Source organism: Brachypodium distachyon, chromosome 2 (genome assembly GCF_000005505.3).
Source record: "Brachypodium distachyon strain Bd21 chromosome 2, Brachypodium_distachyon_v3.0, whole genome shotgun sequence".
NCBI lineage: Eukaryota > Viridiplantae > Streptophyta > Magnoliopsida > Poales > Poaceae > Brachypodium > Brachypodium distachyon.
In genome coordinates, this window is record NC_016132.3 from 50,639,867 (window position 1) to 50,654,279 (window position 14,413).

Consider the following 14,413-nt stretch of genomic DNA (forward strand, 5'->3'; position numbering starts at 1 on the left):
CTTCTACTGTGTTCCAGACCGAAAATTCATCGCCTTGTCTTCACCTGGCGCATGTATACATAGTCATGTTGATGTGTTCTTTTTTGGACGCAATTGAATACCTCGCATATACTACACGGCTACACCTCCAATGAAGTAGGTTGCTCTCGTGGGCAGAAATGAAGGATCCGTCGCTTAATCCTGAAGTTTACTTACTCGATCATATTTATCTGTATTTATTTTCATGCTCTTTCACGCACTCATCGATCTACAATGCGTTACCCAAATACTAGCTCATGATAACAGGGCAATTTCGCATTTTCGCTATGGATCGGGGCAATTGGCAACTGTTATTACTCTGTGAGGCAAACAGAACAGGCCTGCAGCAACATTTTCAAAATATAACCAGACCAATAGGTTGCCTACATCAAAAAGCACATGCATCCTGCATGCATATGCTTCCGAAATCTTCCAGCCTGACCAAATTTAGGCTCAATTTGTAATTGCTGAATTGTTCTGCGTTGAACTTATTTTATAATCTGCTGAGAAAAAATACATACGAAAATAGAAAAAAGTTGACATGTACCTTACCCCTTTGCCTGTCTGTTTGTGGATGAAGGGATGGAACCGTTCGAAGTTACAGGCAGCCGCCAGCCGGTAAATGGTCGGCAGCTACGAGTAGCAACCAGGATTCTTCCACGTACGTACCTGACGGAAGCTACGCACGTAGAACACGGGGAACATTCTTCCATTCCATGTTTGTGAACGCAACCTTCTGATCGTCCAAGAATCTGGCCCAGTTTATTGGCGTCTGAAAGCTACAGTGTCCCGCCATATGCAAGTCGTTGTCCACCAGACCACCACCACCCATGCCAAAAATTAGCCCGGCGTACATGGGCGTATTGCTGAAGCGTATGAGCAACAGTTTTTCTCTTTTTATGATTTACGTTTTCTTGTGTCCCTTTCTCAAAGAAAGGTCAAAAGTACCAAGGACCACGGAGAATAGCAAAACTCTGGCTAGTCCTTTTCAAAGGTAGAGAACAAAGCTTGATGTTCACTAGTCACTACCATAACCTTCTTGCCTTAATCAGAAGTTCCCGGAGAGACAGAGAATCAAATGGGACATGAACCTTTATACAGTCCACGGATATAGTAAGTACAGCCCTCTACTGATGTATCATGGATTGCCCGTCTACACACTGCTAACGCTTCCTTCGCATTTTCGCAACAAAGAAATCAAATGCAAGACAGTGTGTCTGGTTTCATCTAATGGAACCGAGGGGTTTTCAGCCCCCTGTCGATCTGAAAAAGAGAAGGAAATGCTAGTAATTTCTTCAGAACGAGAGGTAAAATAACTGTTCCGTGATTGTATATCCTAACCATCTAAGTGTACACCTTTTCCACGCTAATCCATCGCGGGACCTATCTCCATTAGAAACTTTCGTACCGTTCGCTAAGCCTGTGACAGCCATATATGGTTTTTACATTTCCTTGCATTTTGATACCGAGATCCATGGACCCCGGTAAAACAAAATCCAAAACAGCACATTTTGAATTTCAAGAAAATCTGTTTATATAGATGCTCACCAGTACTTGCAAAATTTTAGACAGGACAAATTAATGAAAATATATATTAATGAAATTCTAAAGTTACATACGGAGTAGGAAATTTATACAGAAACACGTGGGAATTGCCTTACTCAAGGGTACCCGGAGGAATAGAGAATCATAAGGACTCACCCAAAAATCCACACGTACGTATAGACTATAGTACAGTCGATGGGCTCTACATATGCCCTGTCTACACACTGCTAATGCTTGCCTCACGAGAGGAAATAGTCTCTTTAGGACGAGAAAGATGAAAGACACCAAGACTGTGTGCGGGGAACACGGAAATTTTAGAGATCTTGTGTTGATATTCCCCGATTCGAATTAAAGAACCAAGCACGTGGAACAAAAGCCGTACGATCGATCTTCATGCGCATGTTGCCTTAGTACTCCGTATTGTTTATGTATTTAGCTCTCTTAATTTAGTTTACGTATAGCAGACACCTTTATCACAACAAACCCATTGTGCGCAATCAAAAGTTCCTGGGAAAAAGAGAATCGAAAGTATAGCAGGCACCTCTAAAGAAACTAACACATTGTACGTACTCTACAGAGTATTCCTTTAGGCGCTGTCTACGCACTGGTAACCACTGCCCCAGCTCCAACAACAAAGCTAGCCGCTTACTCCCTCCGATCGGGCAAGAATTTGTACGGAGGGAGTCCTATTCACGATGGACGAATGGACGAAGGAAGCATACTCTTTCTTTGTTTAGTAAGGTCAAACCAGCAAATCAAATTATGCGAGATAAATTGGCCTGTTCTAGTACTAGCTCCTCTCGTAGCCTGACCGATCACATCACACACCATTCGCGGCGTGTGCCGGCCGGCCGGGGCCCCGGTGCTGTAGAACACTGGCGCGCGGGGGGTGCCGACCCTATCCCCTCGGCAGTGGACGGTCGGTTTCAAACATCCGATCTGCATGAACCTCCTGTGTGCACAGCGGGCCACCAACCGATAATGACCGACCGACGGACGGAACGGAACGGAACGGCACGAAAACAACACGGATCGATCATTGTCCGCGGTGCGGCTGGTGGAGACTAGCTAAGCTAAGCTAAAAAAAGAGTGGTAGGAGTTCGTGTGTGGCGCTTTGATTCAGCATGCACGTACCCCCTGCTGGATGGGGCGAAAAAGAGCGCGTATTTTTCTCTCCATTATGTGCTGTTTAGCGCAAAAGGGAGATCGCCGTATCTTTCCTGTGGGGGAGCATATATATATATGTCCATCAACGTGACAGGAGGGTCCATAATTTATACAAAAGGCATTGCTATTATTTTCCTATACGGATCAAGCTGAGAAGGAAATATACTAAAAAAACGAGCGAACATTATAATAGAGGAGAGCATGCAACTATGCAACTGTGCTGATGCTCACGTAGGAAAGGCACAGAAAAGAGAACGGGCACGCGTATCTTGTGCATAAACAAACAGCGCATTCCATATCGAGTAGTAGTTGCTCCTCTGCTGAAGACTATTCTCCATGACCCCATGCCAAGAGCCCAAGATCCTCTCTGCTCCCGGGCCTTATCTCCTCTTTCAGTGAACGCTCGCAGATTTATTTCGCTCTCCTTGGTTTATTGCTGGATTACTATGTTAATCGGTAGCACTTATGCATCTCATTATTTACGTCCGGGAAAATAGAGAAGTGATATTTCTACATCCCAGACTGTATCACGGAACGAAGGAAACATCGTTCCTCTGCGTGCACTGTGCAGTCTACACACACATGTACTGGTGTCCATACATCCGTTTGTGATCTCTGCCACAGAAGAATATCTCCATTATTGGAGTAAAAAAATCAAGAGAGTATCTCCATTATTTGGGTACTCCGATTTAATTGGAGGCAACTTGCACTTTGCATACGGTAGCTTCACTTCACTAGCTCCACAGCACCACATAATGTTTCCACATTGTTGACTCGGAGACCGAGGATTGGTTTCTTCTTCTTTCGAGTAAAACAACCGAGGTAGATTACCTAAGCGTACAAACGAAAACAAAGTCCAAATTGTTGAAAAACAGGGCACAGAGCAGGAACCTGTGAACACGAACACCAAATTTGCTGAACAAGAACAGAAGCAGCTGCCGGCCGATCCCATACAATTTCTGCAGCGATGCAGATTTCGGCAGAGGTTTTCCGCTAAACTGATTATTACAGTACTACTGTAGTTACAAAAACAAGATCTCCAGAGCCAGAGATCGATCAACTGAGCACGCATCGATCATGCATTGCCGAGAAAAACGCAAAGAAGTTCACCAACTCTATACACAGCTAAACCAAGCAACGGACAGCGGATCCGGTGACCAAATCCTGGCGTACGTGGAGGGTATCCGTATCCTCTCCGGCTCCGGCGCCGCCATCGGCCTCGTCCCCGGCGATCTGGTCGAGCACGAGGACGATCCCCATGGCGAAGGCCGCGTCGAAGCCAGGGCTCACCCTCAGCACGAACACGTCCCGGCCCATCACCACCCGCGCCGTCTCGTCCACCTTCCTCCTGATCTCTGCCACCACCGTGTCCTCGCCGCCGTCCTCGCCCTTGGCCACCACGCGGCAGCAGCGCCGCGCGAAGGAGCCCTCCACGCGGAGCTCGGCGGAGGAAGGGAGGACCTCGACGACGGCGCCGCGCGCGGCGCCGCCGAGGATGGAGGACCTCCGGGCGGAGAAGAGGGGCTTCTGGCCCTCGGCGCGGGCGCCCAGGAAGCCCTCCCAGCGCTGGTGCAGGGACGGGCGGCGGCGGCGCGCGGTGAGGAGGGGCTCGCCGGCGGGGCCGAGCAGCGCGAGCTCGCCCGCCGAGGCGGCGCCCCCGCCGTGGCCCCGGCCGTAGGTGTCGGCGCGGAAGGCGAGGCCGCCCGTGCGGTGGTCGTAGGCCGCGAAGCCGTCGCCGGGGGAGAAGTGGGAGGTCTTGCGGACCGTGAACAGCTGCTCCTCCTTCAGGTGGCAGTACTCCTCGCCCACGATCACCATTGCTGCCTGTCTGCCCTGGCCTGCCTGCGTGGGTCGTGGGCTTGTGCTCGAAGCTCTGGTTGCTTGCTTGCTTTCTGTGCTAAGGATGAACAGCTCGAGGTCCACGATATATATAGGTAGAACTGTGGTCTGCGTTGCCGAGGTGTGGAGAATTTTCAGTAGAGATGAAGCGAGAAAGCGGTCGGTGCAGATTTCGATAGCCGTGGGCCGGATCGGACTGTTGATGTCGCAGCTCGCAACGCCTTCGCCTTTCTGAGATGCCTGCACTTGGTCCACATAGGGCTTCCTACGTCCTACTACGTACCGACTGGTCAAACAAATGAGATCAACATAATAATAGAACTTCTTTCGAGTACCTCAGAATTAATATTAACCGTCTATTTTTTAATCTAAAAGCTTAGATTAACTGATACTCCATAATACTCCAATCTGGATGTCTGGAGTATTGAGATGGAGTATCGATAAGGTCAGGACAAAAACATAATTTGACAAAAAGCCAACGAAGAGAGCTGAGAGTAGAGCGGCTGCGCGGATGAGGGTAGCGGCGGCGGCGCGGGCTAGGAGGAGGACAGCCGTGCCGGAGGGGGTCGCGGCGGTTTGGGGAGGAGGTCGCGGCAGCGCGGGCTGGGAGAAGCTGCATGGCGACACGTTGGGAGGTCGCATCGAGGAGGTCGAGGGCGAGGATGGCGCGGGCCGTTGCAAGGAGGTGGCAGCGAGGAGGTCACACCGGCCGCCGAGAGATGGCACGGACGTGGAACGTCGAGGACGGCGGCGCAAGCTTTGCTGCCACCCAAGAAAATATGACAGCCACGTCAAATTTAGGACTTGAACCTGGGTGGGCTGATTATAAACTCAGTTCACGCCTTACCTTACACTTGGGTTGTTTAAATGACATATAGACAACCACATGCATAACCTGTTGAGGATGCTCTTGCTACCTCAAAAACTGACTAGCAGTATTAATTCCACCATTTGGGTTCGAATAGGTGGATCGATCTGTAGCCTGCCCTGATGCGGCTTGAGGCTGCAGCTAGGTACAGTTGCACTCAACTACTCAAGACGTCTAGTTAACAAAATGGTGCGCGGTGCAACCATTGAACATGGACAAAACGTATACGAGGTGCAAACAGTGAACATGGGCAGGCGTACGAGGTGCAACGCGGCTCCATGCGGCGGCGCAGCCAGTCGGATACGGCCAAAATCCCTCCCAGACCAATTCCCATACCGTGGTGGCCGAGGCGCGCCGACGGCTTGGCACCTCGGCAACTCACAGCAAAGGCACGCATGGGTCGGACAGAAACATGACTTGCCATTTTGCCGTAGTAGCAAACATGGTAGGCGTTCCATCATAACTATACAACGTATTGTCGGATATTTATAGCTAGGGGGCGACGCACATATGGCGGGGACTACGCGTGCTCCCTTTACGCGGCTGGCGCGGATTGTTTCCGCGGATCGCAGCAACAGTGTTGAGCAATGGAGTACGCTACGCACGTGATGACGCGTAAAACTCTGTCTGCAGGGGCGTTTGCCTGTGGTGCAAATTGGTGCGGTGGACATAAAACAAACGCCCCCCGCCCCATCGAGTTGACGTTTCATGGTTCGCTAGAGAGCTGTAACGTACAACTGATCCTGCACATCTCCGGCGCGGATTTCGTGACAAGTCTTCGCACGGAGGGATTACAACTAATCCTGCACATCGATTGGGCACAATGCCTCGCTTGTCGTTTTATTAGGTTTACAGCACAGGCAAAACCATCTCCTTCTGTCCACGGCAGGCGAAGGCGCAGCTTCGATGTCTTAGTCCATCGGGTTTCCAAGCTAGCGCGGGAATGACATCTTCTCACGGCGCAGTGATGTCCCGGCCAGCGTACTGATGTTGCTCAAGCTTAATTCAACCAGTAATTAACCGCCGCAAATTAACCAGACTTGAAGAAAAATAATTTAGGCCATCACCAAAAACCAGCGCCTTGCACACGTATCCGTGATACTCTACTACTACTACCATCATGTCAAGATTTCTTTTACCGCGTCGCCGAATCATCCCCTCTTTCGCGTCACGGCACGGCACACCTCGATCCCCATCCCCGGCCGCGAACATGAACGTAGAGCACGCACGCACGCTTCGCCATCTCCGGCGCCCCGTACCGTACGTGCCATGCCGCCACGTCGGTGCCGATCGAGACGCTGGCGCCAAGGACACGGAGCAGGGCGTGCGAATCCTGGGGCCTTGAGGGCCCGACGTGGTACGCCCGTGCTCCCGAAGTCCACGGTCGGTCGCCTTGCTTGCCACTTGTGCCCCCATCCCGGGGGCAGCCTAGGGCCTACGACTGATTATATAGCACACGGCAGTAGGCCGGGCTATCAATATACTCAAGAACCAACTCCACGTGTTTCGACTTATGTGGCAGTCGATATCGATGCCAGGCTGTCCCTGGTCAATTTTATGGGTCATTGTCGCGGCAGCATGGTCAAGCCAGTGAGGTCCCAAGCTAAGCATGTCTCTGAATCCATACTGTTTGGGGAGAAAAGTGACCAGATCATGTTAAGGGCTTGTGTGATCTGTGCTTGCTTGCAGTCCTAGCTTGTCTTCCAGATAAATTTACTTCCGGACATGATATTTGTTTTGCCTTGGCGTGTACTTAAAAGAAGCACGCGGATGGCAGGCAGGAGCAACTTGGATAGTGGCCGGTCTGATTCTCCATACAATCGATCTATTGGTGTCACCCTTTGGGACTTTTAATTAGGCGTCGAGTTGATTGTCTGAAATAAGGTACAGAAACGAACCTTCTGGAAGCAGAGAATGGTGTGGGATGCAAGCAGCAGACCTTATGAAAATGAGCATAAATTCAGGGTTGTTCTAGTTTAAACCATCGCCAAGGTGTTTCCAGAACTGCATGTAGACTGTTAGTCGTTTCGTCATCTCTGCATCCCAGGCTCGCAGCTGTTCGCTAGTTTACAGCCCCCCGTGTTCCTGTGCTCCCAGTTTAGAGTCCCGAGCATCCAGCAAGACAGGCGCATGAATTATACACTGATGTCCTTTTCCGGAAGACTTAGCATTCCAGCATCAAGATCCGTTGATCCTACACGCAAAATGCTAGGGCAAAGCAAGAAAATGTCCATCTTAAGCGAACACGTGCGTCTTTCCCCGACGATACATGATTTGTAATGCACAAGTGAGCTGGCGCGCGGTCGTGGAATGATTGAGAATCTGACAACCACATCGGCAAGATAGGGCAGCGAATCACAAGGACTAATGACAGCTCATGCAATTAGCACCCAAAATACCAAGTCCCCCAGTGGAAATCGTCCTCCAGTCCCCCAATAGGGACAATAAAAACTAAATATAGGACAATGTATATTTGTTGATGACACCATCTTCTTTTTTTGAACCTGATGACACTATCTTGTACTACAGTCATTTTATGCTAGCACTACCCTCGATCCTCTGGGTTTTCTCTCAAACAGGCAAGAACTTTCCGCAATAGCCTCATGGATGACCTTGAGCAAGGGGTTGCTAACATCTGAAAAGTATAAAAATGGAGTCAGATCTCCACTTACTACAGTATTTAGTGCATATAAAAAAAAGTGCTCGTTGTACTTGTAGTAGTGTGACAGTACTCATACTACTATCCTTTGTCAACCTACAGCGTAATTACCATAATTACCTTCGAACAGTCAATAGTGGACAAAAACACACGCCGCCTTTTAATACTGGACACAGTTTTACAGTGATAACAATAATCATTTATATGGACTTAAATGATACTCCCTACTTTCCAGTTTGTTGGGCGGTAAAGAAAAAAACACAATGACCAAGGTAGAGCTGGAACTGCGTAAGGTGCCCGTTTAAGCGTTTAATCCTACTTAATCATGTTCACAGATCTCGCATGCAGTGTCCACAGGCCCTCGAACATGCTTTTAATGTGGATTCATCACCAGCTTGTGCAAATAGCAACGGCCGCAGGCTCTTCCCCCCCCCCCCCCCCCCCCCCCCCCCACACACACACACACAATTAACTTACCTGTTTCCCGAGAGACGTGCTGCTTGAGAGGGGAACCCAGGGAAGCCAGTGCACAACGGCAGAAAACCAATGAAACATTATCAGCATGATCTACGTTTCGGATTACAGGATTTTTGTTTGCTTACCAACAAACTGGAAACAAGAGAGTACCTACCAATAACAATAAGGATGTACATGACGAGATGTAACATGTGATTCATAGAGGAAAATAGCAATGCACCTTACTCGGACTTTGGCTCACTGATGACTGTACCCACACTCTTGAACCAGCGTACCAGGTTGCGGTGATCCTTCACATAAAGCCATGCTTGTAGAAAAGGGAAGAGCTTCTCATTTATGCCACGGGCCTCAATGTAAAGATGGAATGCATCTCGCACTTTCTCATCCAACTCTCTGTCAATTCAGAAGAAAATTTCCATATATTATAAATAAAACTAGCAAGTCAATACTCAGAGCACATGTTATTAGTATTATCATGTGTTTCTAATATACTAACCAGTCCCAGCACCTATACAAACAAGAATTGGTGAATCAACAGGCAATAAACAATTGGGAAATCTGTGGTGAGGTTGTTTGCGGCTTCGCATGGAGGGACATGCAAACGTCCCCCAGCCATTGGATCTGAGTCAGGCGTGAGCCTCTGCAGCCCCACGCAGATCTAATGGCTGAGCCGTTTGCACACATGTCTCTCTTCGTGAACGGTTGCGCCTTAGTTTCATTCATAAACAATCACATGGCTTATACTGCTTTACATACAAGGGAAAATTCACAAACAATCAAATGTTACAAGAAAGGCTTTTCCGGATGTGATTGTATCACTGGAGAACACTGTTCAGGATCTTAATATCATAATTTGAATCTTTCCAGCATTACACGCGGCACAACAGAACCAAGCAAGCACGTACATTCATCTAATTCACTATTTCCTTAACAGTAACTTAACCAAGTCTACCATCATGTAACATTGTCATGGAAATCACCCTATCTGAACAGCCATCCAGTCACTATTACATGGCCACAGGAGAAGATTTTTTATCGCAGTATCTAACCATCTCTAGCAAATTACCGTTTGTTAACAAATAGATTTATTTTCTTTAGTTCAACATGTAAAGTTGTCTAGATATATGGTGATTAGTTAATACTGAATGAAAAATGGGCTTGGCAATGAAAGAACATGCCGGTGTGAGCATCAAGTTCTGAGCACATTGGTATCCCTGAAACTTCCTTTAACACGCAAAATCCGTGTTTCCAAACCCCATTGGCAACAACTAACAAAGAACTCTGCTAGCAAAAGTACTGTTAAAGATTTTATGTCAGACAAACAAACAGGCAATAATATATAGCCCGAATATCTCCTCATACCACTTGCCAGATGTTCTGCATCATAGTACCTTGTAAAAATTCCAATTGCCCCCTGGCACCTGAATTGCCTACCTACCATCATTATGTTCCATTCTTCATGATAAAACACTACTACTCCCTCTGTCCAACAAAGGATATCTTAACTTTGACCAAATTTGAATGCATCTATACACTAAGTCATGTCTAGATACTCCCTCCGATCCTAAATTGTTGTCGAAATATTACATGTATCTAGACGCTTTTTAAGAATAGATACGTCCATATTTGGGCAAATTTGAGCCAAGAATTTAGGATCAGAGGGAGTACATCCAAATTTGACAAACTTGAGACATATTTTGTTGGACGGAAGAAGTATCATATTAGAGATTAGCCCTTCATACTTCAGAACTAGCTCACAAGTAGCAAATCCGCTTAATTCAATTCTCTGCCAGAATCATACTAGAGTATGTAAACAGTACATGTATACCTATAAGGCTATAACAGTAGCTCTGCCATCTAAATTAGTAAAATCACAATTCCGACTTCTCTGGAATTTCACTTGAGCGTTGCACACCAAAAGCATTCGAGCTAATCACCTACTAATCAAGTTTTATTAGCAGTAAATCAGATTACTTGAAAACTACAGCGCCGACTCTAGACAGGCTCCTCTATTTAACAAAATCACAGAACATCGCAAGCATTCGTGAGAAATAACTCACTGGAAGATGCGCCCCTGGTACTCGCCACCGCCCTTCGTCGCCGCCGCCACCGCCCCAGACGCAGCGGTCTTCGATCGAAGGCAGACGGAATGGATCCCCACGGCGTCCGGGTACAGTCCGCAAAGGAACTGCAGGGACTTGCTGCTCTCTGGTCTGGAGATGTCGACGTGGAGGAAGAGCTGGCTGATTGACTCGCTGGCCCCGCCTCCGCTTCCGCCGTCGGAGTCGAAGTCGGAGTCGGCGCCAGGGGGCATAATGTTGGCGAGCCTGGCGACGGAAATGGAGATCTCTTCTCCGGTCTCGCCGTAACCGCGGTGGAGCACGGGTCCCGACGGCTGGTCCAGGGCGCCCTTGACGATGGTGTAGGGCTTGGGCGGGCTGATCTTGGGTGGGGGCGTCATTTTGGAGACCTCGAGGTAGTGCTCCTTGAGGGAACGGAGCAGGATGGAGTTCACGGCCGAGGAAGAAGCGACTGCGGTAGCCGCGGCAGGAGAGCGTGGCCGCGAGGAGGAGAGTGCACGGCGAAGGAGCGCAGTGGCGGCGGAGGGGGCGGCGCGGCGGAGCATCCTGGTACGGCGAGGTGGACAGAGGGGTTTAAGGGTTTGCAAGGAATGGGGAATTTTATGCGCTTGTTTTTTAAAGAAGACCTCGGATGCGGATGACATGTCGGGACACGGAGATTTGATAAAATTCGGCCACTTAAAGCTTACTCTTTGCGAAATTATCCATCTGTCGAAGTTATTTGATTACATGCTCCGTGGATTTTAAAAATTAAGTGTAGTTATTACAGGAAGAGTGAAATACAGCATTAGTTCATGAACTGGGTAAAAATGAACACTTTAGTCCACGAATTCGGAAAACGCACACTTAAACCCGTAAACTGGGACAACTGTGTCACTTTAGTCCAAAAACAATTTGGCGAGGCTTAAACATGTCATGTGGCCGCCATGCCGGCCTCGGCCAGGACCGCGGGCTGCTACTCGATTTTCTTAGGATTTTTTTTGCAAAATCACCATGCCGCCGCCGCCGTCTCACCTAAGGTTGCTATCAAATCCACAACGCTCAATTTTGACCAGAGCACGCCAGTGAAGAGGTCGCCGAAGCCGACATGGCGGTCACGTGGCGTGTTTAAGACTCGCCGAACCGTTTTTGACTAAAGTGACACGGTAATCCCAGTTTAGGGGTTTAAGTGTGCGTTTTTTGAGTTCGTGGACTAAAGTGCTTATTTTTTCCGAGTTCATGCACTAGTGGTGTATTTTACTCTTATAGGAACACAAGAAAATTCAGGTTGGAGTATACAGGTTTCAAGACTTTTCTTTTGCAACAATAGCACAAATGGTTTTGCCTAATGGAAAAATCAATACTCATGAAATATACGATAAAAAAAACTTAATTTCTCCGTCCCATATCAAGTGTCCTAAAAATATGGATGTATCTATAGCTAAAAGACGTCTAGATACATGTAATAAAAAAGCGGCTAAAAGACGTCTAGATACATGTAATAGAAAGACATTTGATATGAGACGGTGAAAGTAGAAAGAGCGAAAAAAGAGTAATTGACAATTTTTGGGACACTTGAATAACTTGACAGTTGACACGCGGAGGTTGTTCAGTCTTCGACTTTCCACAACCTTCCGGAAGCAGCGCACCCCACCGGATTGCTCTCCAAGTCCAAGGCAAAACCCAAACCCGCGACCAGAAATCCGGCCAAATCCCCTCCCTCAACTCAGATCCCCAATATCGTCCCGCACCATGGGTTGGCGTTGGCACGACGAAGAAGGCGAGGGCGACGGTGACCGGGGGCTCGGCGACATCCCCGGCCGCGGCGGCGAGGGGGCGCACCTCGGCACGCGCCGGGTGGTGCAGTCCCGCTGCCGCACGGAGGAGGTGGAGCCCGGCCGCTTCGTCCGCAAGTGCGAGAAAACCGAGCAGCTCCTCCGCGACTGCATCGGCAGGTACACTCCCGTCTCGCACTTTTTCCCCTTCCATCCGTTCGATTTCTCCTGGAAGGATCGCCCATGTGCATGTTATTATGTTGGTAATAGTGCCTTGCGGCCATGTTTGAGGTGTCGCCGCGCCTCCTAGAATTGATTTGCGTGAGGCAGGCGCAGTTGCTTTGGTAGCCTGATATACCGATTGTTTTAGACTTGTAGTGAAATTTTAGCACGTTTTCAATTATATATATTTGCCATCAGTAATCCCTAGTTTCCTACTTCTGACATCTTCTGATGTACTCCCTCCGATCCCTACTTACTCCCTCCGTTCCATAAAAGATCGGCACGAATTTGAACTAGAGCTAATTCAAATCCGTGCCAATCTTTATGGAACGGAGGGAGTAGCTGTTAATTGGCAGCTTTGATGCCTACCAATGTGACAGGAAAATTGTGTGATAATTATGTACTCTTGATACACTTAGCGCGGGGGTGTATTCAGGGGCATGTTCATACGTCACAGACGATTGCAAAGCATGAAGGGTAAACGGTAAGCCATACAATTTTAAGGGTTCCAGAGTTTTTGTCGCCTGTCTCTTTTTGTTCTGCACAGTGTCAAGAGGAACCAAACAATGCCTCTATAGTCCATACTGTTAAAGAGACAGCATATTATCATTGGAAATAGTATATAGTACTCCCTCCATTTCATATTAAGTGACTTTCTATTACATCTATCTAGACGCTTTTTAGACATAGATACATCCATATTTGGGCAAATTTGAGTCACTTAATATGGGACGGAAGGAGTATGTGGGAAGCCTTGGAACTTCACATCCATATTTTTCTAACTTCCTTTCAGATGACTATCAATTTGATTGGTGAATGAATCCCAATAGGTTGGGATACTTAGTATATGCTCATCTTGAAGTGAATGCATTGTGCCCAATAGGTTGGATATTTTTGCGCTTTAGTATTTTGCTTATTGATGTGTTATGGAAAGGTCAGTTGCTTTCTTCCTACTAGCTTTGTCCAAATTAACCAACAATATTCCCCCTTAGGCCCTCTGAACTGGTGGAATCAAAAACTGAGAACACTGAAGAAGATGTCACAGATGAAATGACAGGTGCTTCACACTCTCTTGGGTTCCCAGCAAAAGAACCCTTTGCATTTCCAGGACTTCGCAGCGACATAGAAGCTATTGAGAAAGGCTTCTCCGGGAGCATTGGTAGCTTTATGGAGGAAGCTGAGCGGATCACCAATGATTTCTTCAAATCTTTTGGTTTTCCTTCCATTGATGATGGAGAGCCGAGACGACTGCCTAGGCAACCTACAGAGAGGCATACCGAGGACGGTAGTTCTAAGAAGGCCAATGAGAATGACTACTCAAATTTCGGGAGCCAGATCACAGACGTGTAACAAGTTGTGGTCATATCTGATGCCTTTTGGGTACTGAAGCCTGGGAGCTGTCTCAATGCATATCTAGGCTCCTTAGTTCCTTATTTGGTTTCCCTGTTGAACACTTTGTTGTGCAACGGATTTTATCTGAAGCGTTCGGCTTGTAGTTGTAGGGGCATTCTGTATAGTACTGTTTTCAAATTTCCGTACTTCTGCATCAATAATGAGATGGGCTGTGCATGTTTTGTTTTACTGAAGACCACATTATAGAGGCTTTGCCGTCTTTGTACCCACCTGTACTAGCTTTCTTGCAAATCACATGATCTATTTGAGCGAAGGGAACAGTGTTTTTCTTTTTTATCATTCTCTTACTTGTGCTTTGGCCATTTAACTTGTCCACCAGCGGATTCTACCTAGTGCCTTCGACTTGAGCATATTCCTAGACGGATTAGAT

The 14,413-nt window shown here is 47.8% G+C and overlaps 3 protein-coding genes across 4 annotated transcripts; 1 reads left to right on the forward strand and 2 right to left on the reverse strand.

The window, feature by feature from the left end:
* Positions 1 to 3,576: 3,576 nt before the first annotated feature.
* LOC100841739 (protein LURP-one-related 5) lies at positions 3,577 to 4,862 on the reverse strand. The gene has a single exon (XM_010234093.3). It carries the CDS (start codon positions 4,546 to 4,548, stop codon positions 3,856 to 3,858), a length of 693 nt encoding a protein of 230 aa, XP_010232395.1. The 5' UTR covers positions 4,549 to 4,862; the 3' UTR covers positions 3,577 to 3,855.
* Positions 4,863 to 7,792: 2,930 nt separating this feature from the next.
* LOC100842343 lies at positions 7,793 to 11,266 on the reverse strand. Of its 2 annotated transcripts, XM_014899723.2 has the most exons (4): positions 10,634 to 11,266; positions 8,794 to 8,966; positions 8,574 to 8,592; positions 7,793 to 8,072 (listed from the first exon to the last, which is right to left on the reverse strand). In XM_014899723.2, exons 1-2 carry the CDS (start codon positions 11,197 to 11,199, stop codon positions 8,795 to 8,797), a joined length of 738 nt encoding a protein of 245 aa, XP_014755209.1. In that variant the 5' UTR covers positions 11,200 to 11,266; the 3' UTR covers positions 7,793 to 8,072; positions 8,574 to 8,592; position 8,794. The 2 variants fall into 2 exon arrangements, with proteins under 2 accessions (XP_014755209.1, XP_003569918.1); XM_003569870.4 differs by lacking the exon at positions 8,574 to 8,592 and having other exon boundaries at positions 10,634 to 11,265.
* A 976-nt stretch (positions 11,267 to 12,242) lies between these two features.
* On the forward strand, positions 12,243 to 14,319 carry LOC100843163. The gene is made up of 2 exons (XM_003569873.4): positions 12,243 to 12,588; positions 13,623 to 14,319. The coding sequence occupies exons 1-2, from the start codon at positions 12,386 to 12,388 to the stop codon at positions 13,978 to 13,980; spliced, it is 561 nt and encodes a 186-aa protein (XP_003569921.1). The 5' UTR covers positions 12,243 to 12,385; the 3' UTR covers positions 13,981 to 14,319.
* The last annotated feature ends 94 nt before the right edge of the window (positions 14,320 to 14,413 follow it).

Coding starts and splice junctions, on each gene's coding strand:
- LOC100842343 (XM_014899723.2), bottom strand. CDS start 11,199: ATGCTCCGCCGCGCCGCCCCCTCCGCCGCCACTGCGCTCCTTCGCCGT. Junction 8,967..10,633: donor TACCAGGGGCGCATCTTCCA/GTGAGTTATTTC, acceptor CTGAATTGACAG/AGAGTTGGATGAGAAAGTGC.
- LOC100841739 (XM_010234093.3), bottom strand. CDS start 4,548: ATGGTGATCGTGGGCGAGGAGTACTGCCACCTGAAGGAGGAGCAGCTG.
- LOC100843163 (XM_003569873.4), top strand. CDS start 12,386: ATGGGTTGGCGTTGGCACGACGAAGAAGGCGAGGGCGACGGTGACCGG. Junction 12,589..13,622: donor CTCCGCGACTGCATCGGCAG/GTACACTCCCGT, acceptor ATTCCCCCTTAG/GCCCTCTGAACTGGTGGAAT.